Here is a 17551-nt window from a genome sequence, read left to right as displayed (position 1 = left end):
TAGGCCTGCTCCCCGCTAGCAAGTGGACATCCCCTGAGGGCTGCCAGGCTGCCAGAGGGATTTCTGATTGCCATCTTAGGCCCAATCCCCCGGGGAGCAGGCCTAAGCCAGCAGGTGGTCATCCCCTGAGGGGTCCCAGACTGCGAGAGGGCACAGGCCGGGCTATGGGAACCCCCCCCTCCCGAGTGCACAAATTTTTGTGCACCGGGCCTCTAGTATATATATAAAAGGCTAAGCGACAGGCCACAGGTATGACACACACTGACCACCAGGGGGCAAACGCTCAACAAGGAGCTGCCAAACTGCGGTGACTTTGCAGGTGCAGTTCTCAGGTGACCCACCCCAGAACCAGAGAGGAGGGAGGCCAATTACTCACAGGGCCGCGTGATTCCACCTGCGACTGTGGGTTATGTTGTAGCTGGGGCACTGTCGGCCCCGAATCTGGTTTACTGCACACTTGCATTTGCATTCCACACCTTGTACAACAGTAACTTTGCAGAGTGCCCTCTCACACTTCGGGACCCCTCAGGGGATGTCAGAGAGCTGGTTTCAGCCCGATCCCCGCAGGCCAGGATGAGGGACTCCACCTGCCAGAGGGACCCTACTCACTCCATAGATGCCCTTTGAGCCACCACTGCTCTTCAAGCCACCACCGCCCCAGGTGCGGCTGGCTGGAGAGGGGCAGCGGGAGGTTGGCTCCAGGGTATGTCCAGCCTGTCTTGCCCAGTCACGCCCTGCTGGCCACCTTCTAATTAATTTCCTTTCAATGTGCATGAATCCGTGCACTGCGCCACTAGTATTGTAATAACTATGTATGATGCCAAATGGGTACCTGAGTTATCGGGATGGGGGAAGGGGCTCACTTATAATTTATATATAACTATGCTGTACACCTAAAACTAATATAAAATATATCAAATATCAACTATAATAGAGAAATAAAATGGAAAAAGAAAGAAAAATACTATTTAGTCCCTCAATGGCATTATCATTTACACCAGTGGTTCTCAACCTTCCTAATGCCGTGACCTTTTAATATAGTTCCTCACGCTGTGGTGACCCCCAACCATAAAATTATTTTTGTTGCTACTTCATAACTGTAATTTTGCTACTGTTATGAATCATAACGTAAATTGGATATGCAGGATGTATTTTCATTGTTATAAATTGAACATAATTAAAGCATAGTGATAAATGACAAAAACAACATGTAATTATATATGTGTTTTCCGATGGTCTTAGGCGACCCCTGTGAAAGGGTCATTCGACCCCCAAAGGGGTTGCAACCCACAGGTTGAGAACTGCTGATTTACACTATCAATACCTATACTGTAATTATAGGCCATTATGTTATGTATGATTTAAAGGAGATAATAAATGACAGATGTAAATATTTCTCCCTTTCAAAAACCAACAAAACATACCTGATATGGCTTCTTCTTGCTGGAGATCGGTGAATATCAAACAGCGTGTTTTCCCTCTTTTTTTGATGAGCTGGTACTTTAAAAAAAACAGGATAACATAGAAATAACTAATAATAAAATCATAAGTTGATAAATTAAAGGAGTAAAAAAAAACTTCTATTAAATTGATAAATTGGAGTTCTTAAAAATCACAAAATTCTGCTCTTTGAAAGACACTATGAAGACAATAAAAAAACAAGTTATAAACTGAGAAAATATGTGCAAATCACATATCTGATAAAGGACTGATATCCAGAACGCATGAGGAACTCTCAAAACTTAATAAGAAAATAAGCCGAAGCCGGTTTGGCTCAGTGGACAGAGCGTCGGCTTGAGGACTGAAGGGTCCCAGGTTCGATTCCGGTCAAGGGCATGTACCTGGGTTGCGGGCACATCCCCAATAGGAGGTGTGCAGGAGGCAGCTGATCGGTGTTTCTCTCTCATCGATGTTTCTAACTATCTATCTCTCTCCCTTCCTCTCTGTAAAAAATCAATAAAATATATTAAAAAAAAAAAATAAGAAAATAAACAACTCAACTGAAAAAATGCATAAGAGATTTGAACAGACACTTCACCAGAGATAACATTGGCAAATCCTAACTATAAAACCTAGACATGCCAGCCATAAAAAAGAATGATTATAAGAAAAATTAAAGCATTTGTTTAAACAATAATTTGCACATGAATGTTCATAACAACTTCATTTATAATAGCCAACACTAGAATGTCAACAATCCCAATGTCCATAAAACAAATGAACAGATAAATAAAAGTGTGATATATTCACTGAAACCGGTTTGGCTCAGTGGATAGAGCGTCGGTCTGTGGACTGAAAGGTCCCAGGTTCGATTCCGGTCAAGGGCATGTACCTGGGTTGCGGGCACATCCCCAGTAGGAGATGTGCAGGAGGCAGCTGATCGATGTTTCTCTCTCATCGATGTTTCTAACTCTCTATCTCTTTCCCTTCCTCTCTGTAAAAAATCAATAAAATATATATTTTTTTAAAAAAAGTGTGATATATTCATTCAATGGAATGCTACTCGGCAATAAAAAGCACACTATTGTTATGTTCAATAACATGGATGAGTCTTACAATAATTATGCTGAATGAAAGAAGACAAAAAAAGCATATGTGCTATGTTCTGTATATAATAAAATATAAACTAATCCATAGTGAAAGCAGATCAGATCAGTGGCTACCTGAGGATTGGAAGCAGGGAGGCACAAGGAGGTTAGGAGTAGATTATAAACAGGCAGGATGAAATTTTGGGAGTTAAAAAACATATTCGCTGAAACCGGTTTGGCTCAGTGGATAGAGCATCGGCCTGTGGACTGAAAGGTCCCAGGTTCGATTCCGGTCAAGGGCATGTGCGGGCACGTCCCCAGTAGGGGATATGCAGGAGGCAGCTGATCGATGTTTCTCTCTCATCGATGTTTCTAAGTCTCTATCCCTCTCCCTTCCTCTCTGTGGAAAATCAATAAAATATATTTTTTAAAAAAAAACCATATTCATTGTCTTAACTGTGATAGCTGCATAAATATGTGTAATGGCAATGGACTGTAATTTAGTTATACCTCAATAAGTATTTTTTTTAAATCTAGACAAATGGCTCACAGTCTTTTTTCTATCCCAACACACCTCTCCCATTATTAACAGGACTATCTGTGACAGTGACTCTTAACTGTGGTAGATAAGAAACCTCATACTTGGGCAAGCTTCTAATAGATAACTCTGATAGACCCCTTTCAGAGAATCAATCATTGTTTTAGAAAATAAAGATTTTGAGTAAAAAGATCTAGGTTCTTCCTTGAAAGCATTATGCTAAGTGAAAGAAGTTAAATATAAAAGCAAATCTATAGAGACAAGAAGGTACATTAGTAGTTGCCAAGGGCTGGGTGAGGAGAGAGGGGCCGGGTGTGGAAGTAATAAAATGTTCTGGAATTAGATAATGGTGATGACTGGGGAGGGAGGAGTGTGAAGTAATAAAATGTTCTAAAATTATATAGAGCTGATGACTGCACACTCTAGTGAATATATGAAAAACCAATGAAGTGTACATATTAAAAGCCAGCAAAAATGGTGAATTTCATGATATGTGAATTATATCTCAATTTTTAAAACTTCAAAGGGAATCAATAGTGTCAGAATTTCCCAAGAGCTGGAAAAAGTCAATAAGATAGTATCTGTAGAATATACTACATGTCCATTAGATTTAAACATTTTTTCTTTTCAAAAAAAATAAAAATTAAAAATAAATCCCTATGTTACTGGCCAAGCTGCAGCCATGCACCACTTTTGTGACTAAGTTACTCAACTACTGGGAACATAGAAATACTTGCCCTAAAGAACTGCTGTAATTGAAAGTGCTCAATAAACTATAAAGTAACACAAAAACAAAGCAGTATTTATTATTAAGTTTAAGGTTCTTTAAATAAAATGTACCTGCTCTATGTAATTCTATATTGCAACTACATACTTAAATTTTCTTTCCATTGTATTATAAACAGAAGCACATATAGGAAAAGATATCTGGAACCTACAAGAGTTTTCATTCTTTTAAATTCAGCAACACTAATTTTTTAAAGAGATGAAGCAGAATGAGCTACCAATGACAAAAACAAAGAAGTTATTTAGTGTCTCCTACCTATTGGAGGTGCTTGATATCGATCCACTGTTTTTCTTTGTCTCAAATTATATGGTCTATCATTTTCTTCTCCTTCTGCCTCCTCAACTTCTATATCTCCATCCTCCTCTTGAGATTCTAGTTTCACACACACAAAAGAAAAAAAAACAGTTTTAATCCATAGGATTGGTCCACTCTAGAACTGAATATTTATATTTTATTAATTTTATTTTTAAATATTTCTGCTGATTTTTAGAGAGAGGGAGGAAGAGGAGAGAAAAAGAAACATCAGTGTGAGAGAGAAATATTGATTGGCTGCCTTCTGCACACACCCCAATTGGGGATCAAGCCTGAAACCTGGGCATGTGCTCTGACTGGGAATCGAGCCGGTAAGCCAGGGACGTTCAAACAGCTGAGCCGCACCAGCTAGGGGTTACATTTGTTTAAAATATATGTTTATTGATTTTAGAGAGGAGAGGAGAGGGAGAGAGAGGTAGAAACATCAATGATGTGAGAGAATCATGGATCAGCTGCCTCCTGCACACCCCACACTGGGGGATCGAGCTTGCAACCAGACATGCGCCCTGACCCAGAATCAAACCGTAACCTCCTGGTTCACAGGTCAATGCTCAACCACTGAGCCACACCAGCCTGGCAGGGGCTACATTTTATCTTTTACTCTGTAAAGGTGACATTTAAAAATATCAATTCTATATCATATAGCATAAATCAATATAATTAAAAATCATCCTAGCCCTAGCAGGTTTGGCTCAGGGGCTAGAACAACCACCTGCGGACCAAAGGCTCAATTCCAGTCAAGGGCACATACCTCAGTTGCAGACTCCTCCCCAGCCGGACCCTGGTCAGGGCTCATGCAGGAGGCAACCAATCAATGTGTTTCTCTCACATCGGTGTTTCTCTCTGTTTTTCCTTCTCACTTCCACTCTCCCTAAAAATCAATGGAAGAATATCCTCGGGTGAGGATTAATGACAACAACAAAAAAATCAACCTAGATAGATGTAAAATGCCTTTCCTACAAATAAATAATCAATATAGTTATGTGCTAAATAAATCAATATGATCATATTTGATCTCTTGGTTTGCTCATGATTAAGCATTTTACTACAGCAAACTTTATTCAATGTCCAATCAACCTCTGGATTAGGTTAGGTTAGTATTCAAATACCACTTGGTAGTTTAAAAAATATGTTTACAAGATAATTACTAATGTTACAGCAAAAGCAATTTTTGTTGGCAGTATATTAGTTTGTTAGGCCTGTTGACAACAGGTAAGCATGGATTAATTATATTTGGTAAGAAAATGCAGGTAGAAATTGGGAGGGAGCATGAAACAGGCTTCCAGGGTATTGATAATACTATAGGTTATTTCTTGATATTAGTGATTGTTTTATGATAATTCACCTAGCTATAAATGTAAGAAACTAAATTATAATACATAAATATAAAAAGTTTATTTTTTTACAGTGGTTTAAAAAAACTGTTTGGCTATAGCTATGATGTGACATCTATTTACAGTTTAAAATAAAAATCTAATGAAAATTTATAGGCTTATTGTCCTTAAGTACAATATACTTTAGGATTAAGTTTTTAACCACAAGAACTGTCAATACAATGCAGTCATATAAAGGCACAGGAAAATTAAATTGCCAGTGATGCAGAGTGAAATAGGAGACTAAAAATGCAAAGGACTTTACAGTTTACTTGTAACATCTGAAAGCTTATTCTAAGTTTTTAAATTTTTTATTATTAGGGTATAGAGAAAATCAGCAAGTAAAATATTACTTATCTAAATAATACTATTAATTATTTATGCCCAATTATGTTTCCTAAACCTTCAAAAATATTTTTTTGAAAAAATGCCTGCACAATAATACTATTTACTATGGGAGGAAATGCTGTATGTGTCCAATCTACTTTGGAAACTCCACAAAGATGTTCAGTTAATAAAAAGGCAAAAATCCTATCTAATAAAAGGGTAATATGCAAATTAACCATCACTCCGTCACAAAGCTAGCCGCACCCATAGCCACAACATGGAGACACCCAGTCCCCCAGCCCCACCGGAGTCCCCCAGTCCTGGGGGGACAGCCACTGAGAGTGGGCAGCATTAGAGGCCTGGTGGAATGCTTGCTTCATCACTGCGGCAACGAGGCAAGCATTCCGCCCTGGCCGTGGAGGGCCTATGGGCAGCGGGCGCAGAATGGCCAGGCCCCGCAGAGAGCAGAGAACCACGGGGAGTGGGCCTAAGCCATCAGGGCTCCTGGATTGGAGAGTGCTCCCAGATTGCAAAGGGTGCAGGTCAAGCTGAGGGACCCTCCCCCACCCCCACCGTGAACAATATTTGTTCAATAAAGTACCTTCATTAGAAATATCAGTTCTTCATAACTTGCTAACAATATATTAATTACAGAATAAGAGCAATAAACCTGTTCTTCTCTAAGCTATACGAACAGTGAGAACGAGTAAAATTGCCTAGTAAAATACAAGTACCCGGCATTTACAATACACCAAATCATCTGAAAATCCATTTCAATAAAGAAGATTAACTCCTACAGAATTAATTCCTCTAGATGTACCAGTCATTAATTTATAATCCTTGGGGCAAACGTACTTTCATCATGTTCCAGCTCCAGCCCTACAAATTTGGGGTTCTTCAGTTCAGAACCTAGACATGCCTCAGAAAAGAACAGTAGTATACTCCTCAGTCCATAACTAAATTTGGGACCCAAATACAGTAATCAGAGATTTAGAGACTATGGACAGAAGGTGATTCTCGATAGAGGCTTCTGATTGGAAAGTACCTAAATACAAAAGAGGCCTGACCTAACAAGCAAATCAGCTCATGGCAAATGCCAAATTAGGTCATTAAGGACTATCAATAGCTACTAATAAGATATATTACAACAATGTAAAAAGTACAGTAACGGCACTTTTCCAATGCAGAAAATAAAAACTCAGAATGCCAGTGGAATAAACATTATTTCAAATTATACAAGATATAGACCTCTGCAGCCAAAAATCACCTACTTGGCAATATTACACATATGTTACTTGTATATATTTTTCTTTTCTTCCACCTAAACTTTCTAGTATATTATTTCATAAAGTGTTTTACAAACCTTCTTCTTCACCTTCAGTAGAGACTTCATGATGATTTTGTATCCCATAACTATTTCTTCTCAGTGACTTTCTTCGCCTTTTCACTCTTGAATACATATCCATGTTTTCCTTTTAAAAAAAGAAATCTGTCAAATATTAACATGGAATTTATTCCTGGCAATAAATAGTATAACCCAATGGGACATGCCTACTCAATAAAATTCACTGAGCGCCTATTTACAAGGCACGGATTCATGAAAACGGAGCTCCCTGAATTCAATAAATATAAGGGACAAGAGAATAAACAAACAAAGCTTATAAAATATTTGAAAATTGTAAACTATAATGCCATGGAATACTGTCTCCTGCAAGCAAATTACAGACTAGTAGGATGAAACAAATCACAGGTAACTATAAAAGAAAGTAAACAAAGTTAAACACCATAAAGAAAGGTACTAAGTAGAATTCAAAGAGACAATGTCTTCTTGATAAGGGCAGGGAAGCGAGGCAACATTTGAAATGAACCTTGAAACAAGAAAGGATTACATCAGTCCCTAACCAGAAGTATTAAGAGAAGTAAAAGACAGATGAACAAGAATGATTTGTTTGTATTTGGGCAATAGTGTTGAGAAGATAAAAGTCGAAAACAGATTATGAAAGCCAAAATATTTTTAATTAATTCAGTACACAATAAAAAAAAAATTAAAGGTTCACATCAGAAAAGTTACAAAATCAGAACTGTATTTTCAGATGACTATTCTGGAAAAAGTAGAGAGAGAATTTTTAGGGGAATTGTGGCAAGTAGGGAATGGAATAAAAGAACCAAGAAAGCAAAAAAGTCGCAAGGTAAAAATGAAGAAGGAACAATTCTATTAATCCAAGAAAGTCTAAATGCTGTTGACTCTCCCTTTTTATTCCTCAGTAGAAATTAAAAATTGCAAAGGTTGTTTAAGTATACTCACAAATTCTGTATCTGTCCACATTCGAAGTCGTTCCACTTCTCCTGATCGACGATTCCGTCTAATGTTAATGTTGTCCATTTCTTGCAGTACAGCTTCAGCAGTACTATAATCACATAATAAAACTAGGGTTTAGACAATTGTGGAACCACACACTGTGTCATCCACATAAAAGAGATCTTCACCAAAGCATAACTAAATCATCTCTGATATGTAACTGTATATAACATCCCTCTTTGAATTGGGGTCCATCAGAACCAAAAGACCTTCTACCTTAATATATTTATTTAAGTAAAACTTACGAAATAGAAGACTTTTGTTTATAAGGCTCCAAAATATTCAAATCCACAATGCCACTAAAAAAACTGACTACCAGATCCCAGGCACTGAAAAAAGTAACTAATTTAATCTTTTTATTTGAAGATGATGTTATGATTTATACAGAATAGAATTTGTAAAAAGTTTAAAGCCAATAAGGTAACAGAACAGGTCTTTCTATAAATTAGAGAATACTGACATCCACAAAATACATGCTGACATTAGAAAATTTCACCTTTCAAACACTATGTTTCCAGACACTGGTCTAAGTATCTAACAAAGGTACATCTGAAACTAATACAAATAATATTGAATGTAAACTGTAATAGAAAAGTATAAAAAATAATAGAAAAAAGTAAAAATAATAACTAATACTCAAATTTGACATTACCACTACAGAATATAATTTCCAGAATATAAGGGATTATACTGACCTCCCTTCTCCAGGTATTTGCAAGAATTAAGTATGATAATCTATTACCTGAGAAGAATCACGTTTCATTGGATGTCGATGCTGAGCAATCAGCTAGGCTTGTTCACTAGCTACATCCCACATACCCAGTCTCAAAAAGATCATCAATTCAAAATCTTAACTAAGCAAAATTATATATTAATAATGGAGCTTAATGTTGTTTGAAAATTGTCAAAGCTACAAATGTTAAATGAGAAAATATTAAATGACTATAGTAAAGACAGAATAAAATTATTTTTATAGTATCTCACTATGCACAAAAGCTTAATTAACAATGAGAAAATTTTTCACTATTACATAAACTGTATTAAATCTAGTAAACTAACTAGAAACTGACAATCACTGCTAACCACTGTTAATTCAAATTGTTATAAAATAATTGTATTTATTACTAAGTCAGTGCCTAAGTTGTTTTTAAAAGCATAACTGTCTTAAAAATCAAATAATTAGCCCAGCCAGTATGGCTCAGTGGTTGAGTGTTGACCTATGAACCAGGAGGTCACAAGTTCAATTCCCAGTCAGGGTATATGCCCAGATTGCAGGCTCCATCCCCAGTGGGAGGCATGCAGGAGGCAGCCGATTAATGATTCTCATCACTGATGTTTCTCTCTCTCTTTCTCTCTCCCTTTATCTCTGAATTCAATTTTAAAAATTATTTTTTAAAATCAAATAATTAAATGAAACTGCTTACTACATAAGCATTCATACCTATTTACTAGTTGGTCAAATAACAAACTCTGGTTCACGCTTTCAAATCTGTTTTTCCTGGAACGACAACTTTTTCTGACTTCCATGTCACCATTCATACAAGAAAGGTCTCCATCTCCCTTCTTTTCCCCTCGAAGGGGATGGCTTCGAAGGGCTACAAAAAGAGAGATAATTCCCATTTCAAAGTACAGAGTATAAAAAGAGAGGGAAAAAAATCAAAACATTACTTTTAAAAGACAACAAGAGGTTTAATATAACCTCTTAAATGGCTTTAATATCCAATAATCTAACATTTCTATAAATGTTTACAATCTGTCTTAATAATTTAAATTATTTCCCTTGTATGGATTTTTCAACACTTAACAATTACATATGTATTTATTGTGACTGAAATCCAGTCATTTGCTGAGCATACTAGTAAATCACTCTGTTTACCCACATTAAATACTTTAATTCTAACAACATTAAAAGAATTTCAATACTAACCAGTTTCATAATAGAATACTCACATAAACTACTATGTCCGTTTGGTAATGTAGCACCAGGCTGAGAAGTTAACCTAAAACACAATTATATTTAATATGTAAACATATCAATATTCACTTAAAGGAGCAAGAAATGCAATACTGGTGGAATCATTTTAATCTTTAAAATGTCAGTACTATAGTATTACTTTATTTAAGAGTAAAGACTTTTTTTACTCTAAAATTGATAATATACCAATAATAAAATATACTGAGTCATTTCATTACTTCAAGAACAGCTTTAATAATAGAACTTATTATCTCTTTAACTCTGTAAATTAAATCCAAATAAAAGGCTTAAGCCTAACATATGCCATAAATTAACTGAGGCCATTAGTAGCAATTGTCACAGACATTTACTATTGATTTGGTTGACAAAATAAAATTGAAACAATAACAAATTTATTCAAACAGTAATTTGTAAGAAAAAAAAGTACTGAACACCAATACCATATAATAATTTATTCAAATATTTTATTATACATTCTAAACTGAAAATAAAAACTCAACTACTTTCTCAAAACAGTCATTGTATAATTCTCTCTCTTGGGTGGAGGAAGAAAAATGTTAGATACTTACATGGTCATCAAAACATAAAGACTTAAGGAAACAGTCACCATACACCTAACTATAATTAGAAAGCTCAAAAACTAAATTGTTACAGAATAAAAGAGCTGTCAGTATAAAGTTATCGGAGTATTTTTTTTAACCCAACAATAATCATTTTCAAAGAAAAAAAACAATGGGAGGACATTTAGAAAATAGTTAATATTTATAACTATCTTCTACTATTTGTGTGGTCTGCACAATTTTTTAACTAAAATATTCTAATGTTTTTAGTTACTCCGTAGCTCTTTGTGTTAAATCATAAATGTTAAGTGTTATCATTGTTAATTGTAAATATCCCTGCCTAATAAAGGTCACAGCTAGGATGATTAAAATATATGAACAAAAACTCAAACTACTATCTGTCTTCACACTGTGGAGAAAACAAAAACAGAAACTCCAGCCCTCCTTTCCCCCAGAAAACAACAAAACTATCTTTTTCTAATATACTATCTCTTGGAAAGTATTTCATTTTTAGCACCTTTGTATACCAAGTACACAATTCTCCTGGCATATGAATTTGAGTATAAAGTAATGAAACTGATGTATTAACAGGACATTCTTTAGATTACACATGTAGAATTCTCTACAATCAATCTCAAAATCCACTTAAAACCAAATTTAAAAATCTATTTTATTCATAAATATACTTTGGCTTTGAACCCAACATAACATTACCTCAGTCTGATCAATTTATTCACAAATCTTGGCTCCAAATGAATTTTAGTTGCATGCCAAACTAAATGGTTATCCCTAGCTGGTTTGGCTCAGTGGATAGAGCGTTGGCCTGCAGAATGAAGGGTCCTGGGTTCAATTCCCAGTCAAGGGCACGTGCCTTGGTTGCAGGCTTGAGCCCCAGTTGGGGGTGTGCAGGAGGCAGCCAATCAATGATTCTCTCTCATCATTGATGTTTCTATCTCTCTCTCCCTCTTCCTTCCTGTCTGAAATCAATAAAAATATATTTTAAAAAACTAAATGGTTAAAATTATACACACTTGAATTAAAAGAATAAGACGTTAACCCTAAAATATATTTCTATAAAAGAAATCTAAAAATTTTCTGAACAATAGCAACGCCACTTGGGGGTAAAAGCACAGTAAGTTTTTTGTCCCTCTGAAGAAACAATACTTAGTTGGCTTTTACTTCTTTGCTAATGAGAGATGTTTTATGGGGGGAAGGGAACACTAGTTCTTCAATCTAATTATCTTACAATTACATATTAATGTCATCATTTTACCATTATCATTTCTCTTATAAAAGAGAGAAATTTATTTCTTTTTAAAGGAGATAAAATCAAATACTCTGTCTATAAAGAGAGAATACTGAGATTTTAAGGGTTGGCCTGACTATACAATATTATGTGTCTAAAAAGTCTCTTGAATCAATGTTCCCAAAAGTGAATTACTTAAGCCCTGGCCCCAGAGTGTGGCTCAGTTGATTGAGTGTCGTTCCATTCACCAAAAGGTTCGATTCAAGGTCAAGACACATACCCAGGTTGCAGATTTGATCCCCTGTCAGGATATATAGGGGAAACAACTGGTTGATGTTTCTCTCTCACATCAATGTTTCTCTCTCTCATATTCTCTCTCTCTCTCTCTCTCTCTCTCTCTCTCTCTCTCTCTCTCTGCCTCCCTCCCTCTCCCTTTCTTTTTCTCTCTCTCAAATCAATAAAAACATATTTTGGAGGAAAAAATTTGATTACTTAAAATGTAACCAGGTTCACTACTTAAATGAATCCTCCAAGAAACCCTTTATAATTATAAAGTCTCCTTTGTTTATTTTTAAAAAGGAGAATATGATGGGGAATATTTCCCTATATCTCTGTTTCCTAAATTTTTTAAATGGAGACAGTATCACTTTATATTAGATGATCATTATATTAGAGTTTTTTTATTGTTGTGTTTTTTTATATTAGATTTTTTTAAACCTTTAATTATCTGTAGCAACTACCAGATTTAAAAAGCATTTCTTATTCTCCCTTTCCCATATGAACCCAAGGCATTTAATGATTTAGAGGGTTTTAAACCTCAATTCAGTAAATGTCTCATTTTGGAAAACCTTAATCACTATCACCCTTCAATTCCAATTTGCCTCAGCAGTCTAACATAGCTGGTTATATTTCACTTAATCTCATTCTCTCATCTGATGACAAAACAAGTTTTTCATGTATAATCCATTTAAGTTTACAGTTTGTCTTAACAAAGATTTAATTTTGGCCGAGACCGGTTTGGCTCGGTGGATGGAGCGTTGGCCTGCGGACTGGGGGGTCCCGGGTTCGATTCCGGTCGGGGGCATGTGCCTGGGTTGCGGGCACATCCCCATTGGGAGATGTGCAGGAGGCGGCTGATCGATGTTTCCCTCCTATCGATGTTTCTAACTCTCTCTCCCCCTTCCTCTCTGTAAAAAATCAATAAAATATATTTAAAAAAAAAAAAAAAAGATTTAATTTTGTATCTTAGAGTATGCCCTTTTATTATTCCAGAAACATCAAATGCATGCCACTTTCCCCAAGCTGCCTACAACACACCAGGTCTCCAAGTTAAATAAATGTCTACTGGCTAAATGTCAGCTGACAAGAGTCAGTAAAATGGTACTCTACTCAAAATATTTGAAAAAAATAAAAATAAAAAATATGGAGAAACTAAGATGGCGGCATAGATAAACACCGGGAAATTGCTGCTTCCCACAACAATCGATAAATGCATCAAAAACACAAGGTGGACATCATCCAGAACTACAGGAGGGCTGGCTGAGTGTAAATTCTACAACTAGAAGGAAAGAAAAGCACACTGCGAGCGGGAGGAGCTGCGGAGGAGGAGTGCAGAGGTACGGAGGCTCGTGCGCGCGGAAAGGGTCTGGCACCTGAGGACGTGGCTGTCTTTTTGAATCCGGAGGGAGATACAAGCTCCCGAGGGCTCTGAAATCCAGTTCCGGGAAGTCTCTGGGGACCCAGGGCTCATACGGGGAGATACTAGACTGTCTGGCAGCGGGCGAGCTTGAGAGCGGCTTTCCCTCAGAGGTGCTTGCAGCCATTGCCGGGACACTGGGACTCGCAAATTCTTAGGGCAGGGCTGAGGCTCCGCCATAGCTGCTTGCTCCGCCCTTTGATTCCTTGAGCCCCCGCCCCACCCAGGCTTCGGCAGAGGCTTTTGCATATGAATGCCCCGGCCATTTGCAACCTGTAATTACCTAACTGCAGCAGGGCCAGATAGACCCAGAGCTTCCAAGAGAAGGCCCAAGGCCCCACAGCAGCTTGCATTGCTACACAGCTGAGCATCATCAGGGCACTTCCAAACTCCAAAAAAAAGGAAGGGGAATCTGCAGTTCTCTTCATAGTTCCTGCTGTGTAACCTCAGGCAGAGGCTAAATTAGCACCTCCTTAGATCTAAGAGCCACTGTACCCAGTGGTCAGAGGGGAACCATCCAGATCACAACTCCTCAGATCCATAAGGGACACACTCAGGGTGCAGTCTCAGTGAGCACCAAAGCCCCACTGAAGCAAGTCTTGCCCCAGAAGGGTGTCTCCAGCACAGAAGTTCTCCCACTGCAGACACAGCTGATTCTCGCTGCCAACTGCCCTGGAGGTCAATTCCTCCCAGTGATCCTACAACAACCAAGGCATAGCTACAACAAGACTGTGCACAAAGCCCACGAGGGGGTGCACCAAGGGTGTCCACCTCAGGTAACTGGGGAGGCTGAGCCACTGGGCCCTACAGGACACCTAGCACACAAAGCCACTCTATCAACACAGGGAAGCAGCCAAAATGCGGAGACAAAGAAACAGGTCACAAATGGCAGAAATGGAGGAAAGCAAACGACTGGATATAGAGTTCAAGGCCACGTTTATAAGGTTTTTCAAGAATTTTATGGAAACCGCCGATAAATTTAATGAGTCCCTCAATAAGTATAGTGAGACCATGAAGGACATGAAAAAGGACCAACTAGAAATTAAGCATACACTGACTGAAATAAAGAATAATTTATGGAGATCCAACAGCAGACAAGAGGATCCCAAAAATCAAGTCAAAGATTTGAAATACAAAGAAACAAAAAATACCCAACTGAAAAAGAAAAAGAAAAGAGATTCCAAAAATATGAAGATAGTGTAAGGAGCCTCTGGGACAACTTCAAGCGTACCAACATCAGAATTATAGGGGTGCCAGAAGAAGAGAGAGGGCAAGATATTGAAAACCTATTTGAAGAAATAATGACAGAAAACTTCCCCCACCTGGTGAAAGAAATAGACTTACAAGTCCAGGAAGCGCAGAGAACCCCAAACAAAAGGAATCCAAAGAGGACCACACCAAGACACATTATAATTAAAATGCCAAGAGCAAAAGACAAAGAGAGAATCTTAAAAGCAGCAAGAGAAAGACAGTCAGTTACCTACAAGGGAGTACCCATACGACTGTCAGCTGATTTCTCAACAGAAACCATGCAGGCCAGAAGAGAGTGGCAAGAAATATTCAAAGTGATGAATAGCATGAACCTGCAACCAAGATTACTTTATCCAGCAAAGCTATCATTCAGAATAGAAGGTCAGAGAAAGAGCTTCACGGATAAGAAAAAGCTAAAGGAGTTCATCACCACCAAACCAGCATTATATGAAATGCTGAAAGGTATTCTTTAAGAAGAGGAAGAAGAAACAGGAACTCTTACCATTTGCCACAGCATGGATGGAACTGGAGAGCGGATAAATACCACATGATCTCACTCATTTGGGGAATATAATGAACAACATAAACTGATGAACAAGGACTGATCCAGAGACGGAGAGGCATTGATTGGACTGTCGGGCTTTGGAGGGAGGGTAGGGGAGGGTGGGGGTAAGGGGGAAAGATCAACCAAAGGACTTACATGCAGGCATATAGGCCTAACCAATGGACACGGACAACGGGGGGGGGAGGGGGGGGGAGGGCATGAGCGGGGGGGGGGGTAGAGGGTAACGTGGGGACAAGGACACATATGTAATATCTTAATCAATAAAAATATATTTAAAAAAAAATAAAAAATAAATAAAAATAAAAAATATTTGTAAGTGCCAACATCTATCTAGGTTAGCATGTATATGTGTGAGTTTCTACATATAAGATAAAGAACATATGCTAAATACTTTCTGATCAAACAAAATCATCAATTTACAAAAAATGATCAATCATTATAATTACATTGATGAACTTGGACCTCCAAATATATATGCCCAGATTTCTCCCCAAAAGAAAACTCAATCAATTTCAAATCTTTTATGAAGACTTTGAAATTCTAGTTTCACTTTTACCTCTCCATCAATTACTAGTCTCTAAAAAGAAATCATTTTACCAATCAACAGTAATTTCTTTAAAGAATTTTGGTCTTTAGAAAGTCCAAAGGACTCATTATTTTTCACCCTAGCTAGTTTGGCTCAGTAGATAGAGCAGTGACCTGAGGATTGAAGGGTCCCAAGTTTGATTCCAGTCAAGGGCACATGCCCGGGTTGCAGGCTCGATCCCCAGTGTGGGGCATGCAGGAGGAAGCTGATCAATGATTCTTTCTCATCATTGATGTGTCTATCTCTTTCTACCTCTCCCTTCCTCTCTGAAATCAATTAAAACAATTTTAAAAAAAAGATTCATTATTTTTCATAGCTAATACTAAGTTTTATCTATATTCAATTTTTCTCAAAAAGAAATGTATTTCTAAGGAATTATTTTTATGAAAGAAATTCCATAATTTACCCTTAATGCTCATAAGAACTTAGATTACAAAATAAAGAATCAGGATTCTTCGGTTCATGACATAAAAACAACCAGAAACCTTTAAATAAATACTGATATTTGTATTTATGCTATCTCAAAATATAAAATATATTTAGCTAAAAGTGTTGCTTAAAATTCAATTCTGTTAAATCTAGTAAGTCACATGGCATTTTCTTTTCAAGTCATACAAAACCAAAAGACTGTAACAGTGTAGCACTTACATTCCTAGATGAAAGTTTAACTCCGAAAACTTTTTAAAATGTGAAATGCTAAACATTATTCTTCTGCCAAAACAGAAATAGTAAATTTTATTACCATTCATTATGTAAGCTTTTTATTCAAAATGTGTTTAGTATTTTTTTAAAAGGAGTATCTTACTTTAATGTACCAAAATGTAATCAAAACTATCCCCCCAAAAATTTTTGACGTCTTTTTATATGAAAGATGTCAATTTACATAAAAGCCTTCTGAATGGATAAGATGTGGGAAATCTAGTGTATTACATCCTCAGACTTAAATCAAACTGTTAAAATTATCTTACAATTAAAGGTCAAACTTCAACACTAAAAGAACATCTTTTAGCAACATTTATCTAGAAAAAGAAGCCTAATTCACTTACTAAATAAATGCAAGAGACAGAATATAACAGAGAGATCAAATCTAGAAGTGTAATTAAAGGGAAGTACTCATCTTGAGAAATATCATTATAGTGATCTGGATCTGTTTCATCTCACATATGAATGAGTATGAGAAAAAGGGGGAGGGGGAGAATCAACAGACTATAATTCCTGAATTTTTCTACTTAGTTCTCAGACAATGCAAAATAAAAAATTTTTAATTCCACTCTGCTGTACACCTGAAACTAATATGATATTGAATTATCAATTATAATGGAAAACAGAATTTTAGACCATACTAAAATAGGTAACATTCTTTGTAAATGTGCAGTGCCTATCAAAGTTTATGTAACCCCAAAAATATTTTTCATTAAAGAAAATACATATAGGCCCTGGCCAGGTAG

The 17551-nt window shown here is 36.8% G+C and overlaps 1 protein-coding gene across 12 annotated transcripts in view; it reads right to left on the bottom strand.

Moving 5' to 3' along the window:
* The window catches only part of ATAD2B (ATPase family AAA domain containing 2B), a 127156-nt gene that overhangs the window by 89727 nt on the left and 19878 nt on the right, over positions 1-17551 (bottom strand). For 10 of the 12 annotated variants that reach the window (XR_004971922.1, XM_036335225.1, XM_036335228.1 and 7 more), the window contains 6 exons: positions 10175-10224; positions 9666-9819; positions 8171-8273; positions 7229-7337; positions 4109-4225; positions 1425-1500 (listed from right to left, as the gene is read on the bottom strand). Coding sequence is in view for 11 of the 12 variants with exons in the window: in XM_036335225.1 (XP_036191118.1) it covers positions 1425-1500; positions 4109-4225; positions 7229-7337; positions 8171-8273; positions 9666-9819; positions 10175-10224 (609 nt within the window). In the remaining variant the exon portion in view is untranslated. The remainder of the gene's footprint in view (positions 1-1424; positions 1501-4108; positions 4226-7228; positions 7338-8170; positions 8274-9665; positions 9820-10174; positions 10225-17551) is intronic. The other 2 variants (XM_036335235.1, XM_036335234.1) reach the window with 1 other exon arrangement.

This window comes from Myotis myotis, unplaced genomic scaffold, assembly GCF_014108235.1.
Source record: "Myotis myotis isolate mMyoMyo1 unplaced genomic scaffold, mMyoMyo1.p scaffold_m19_p_14, whole genome shotgun sequence".
Taxonomy (NCBI): Eukaryota; Metazoa; Chordata; class Mammalia; order Chiroptera; family Vespertilionidae; genus Myotis; species Myotis myotis.
The sequence above is the reverse complement of the archived record's forward strand: the minus strand, read 5'-3'. Positions and strand labels throughout refer to the sequence as shown.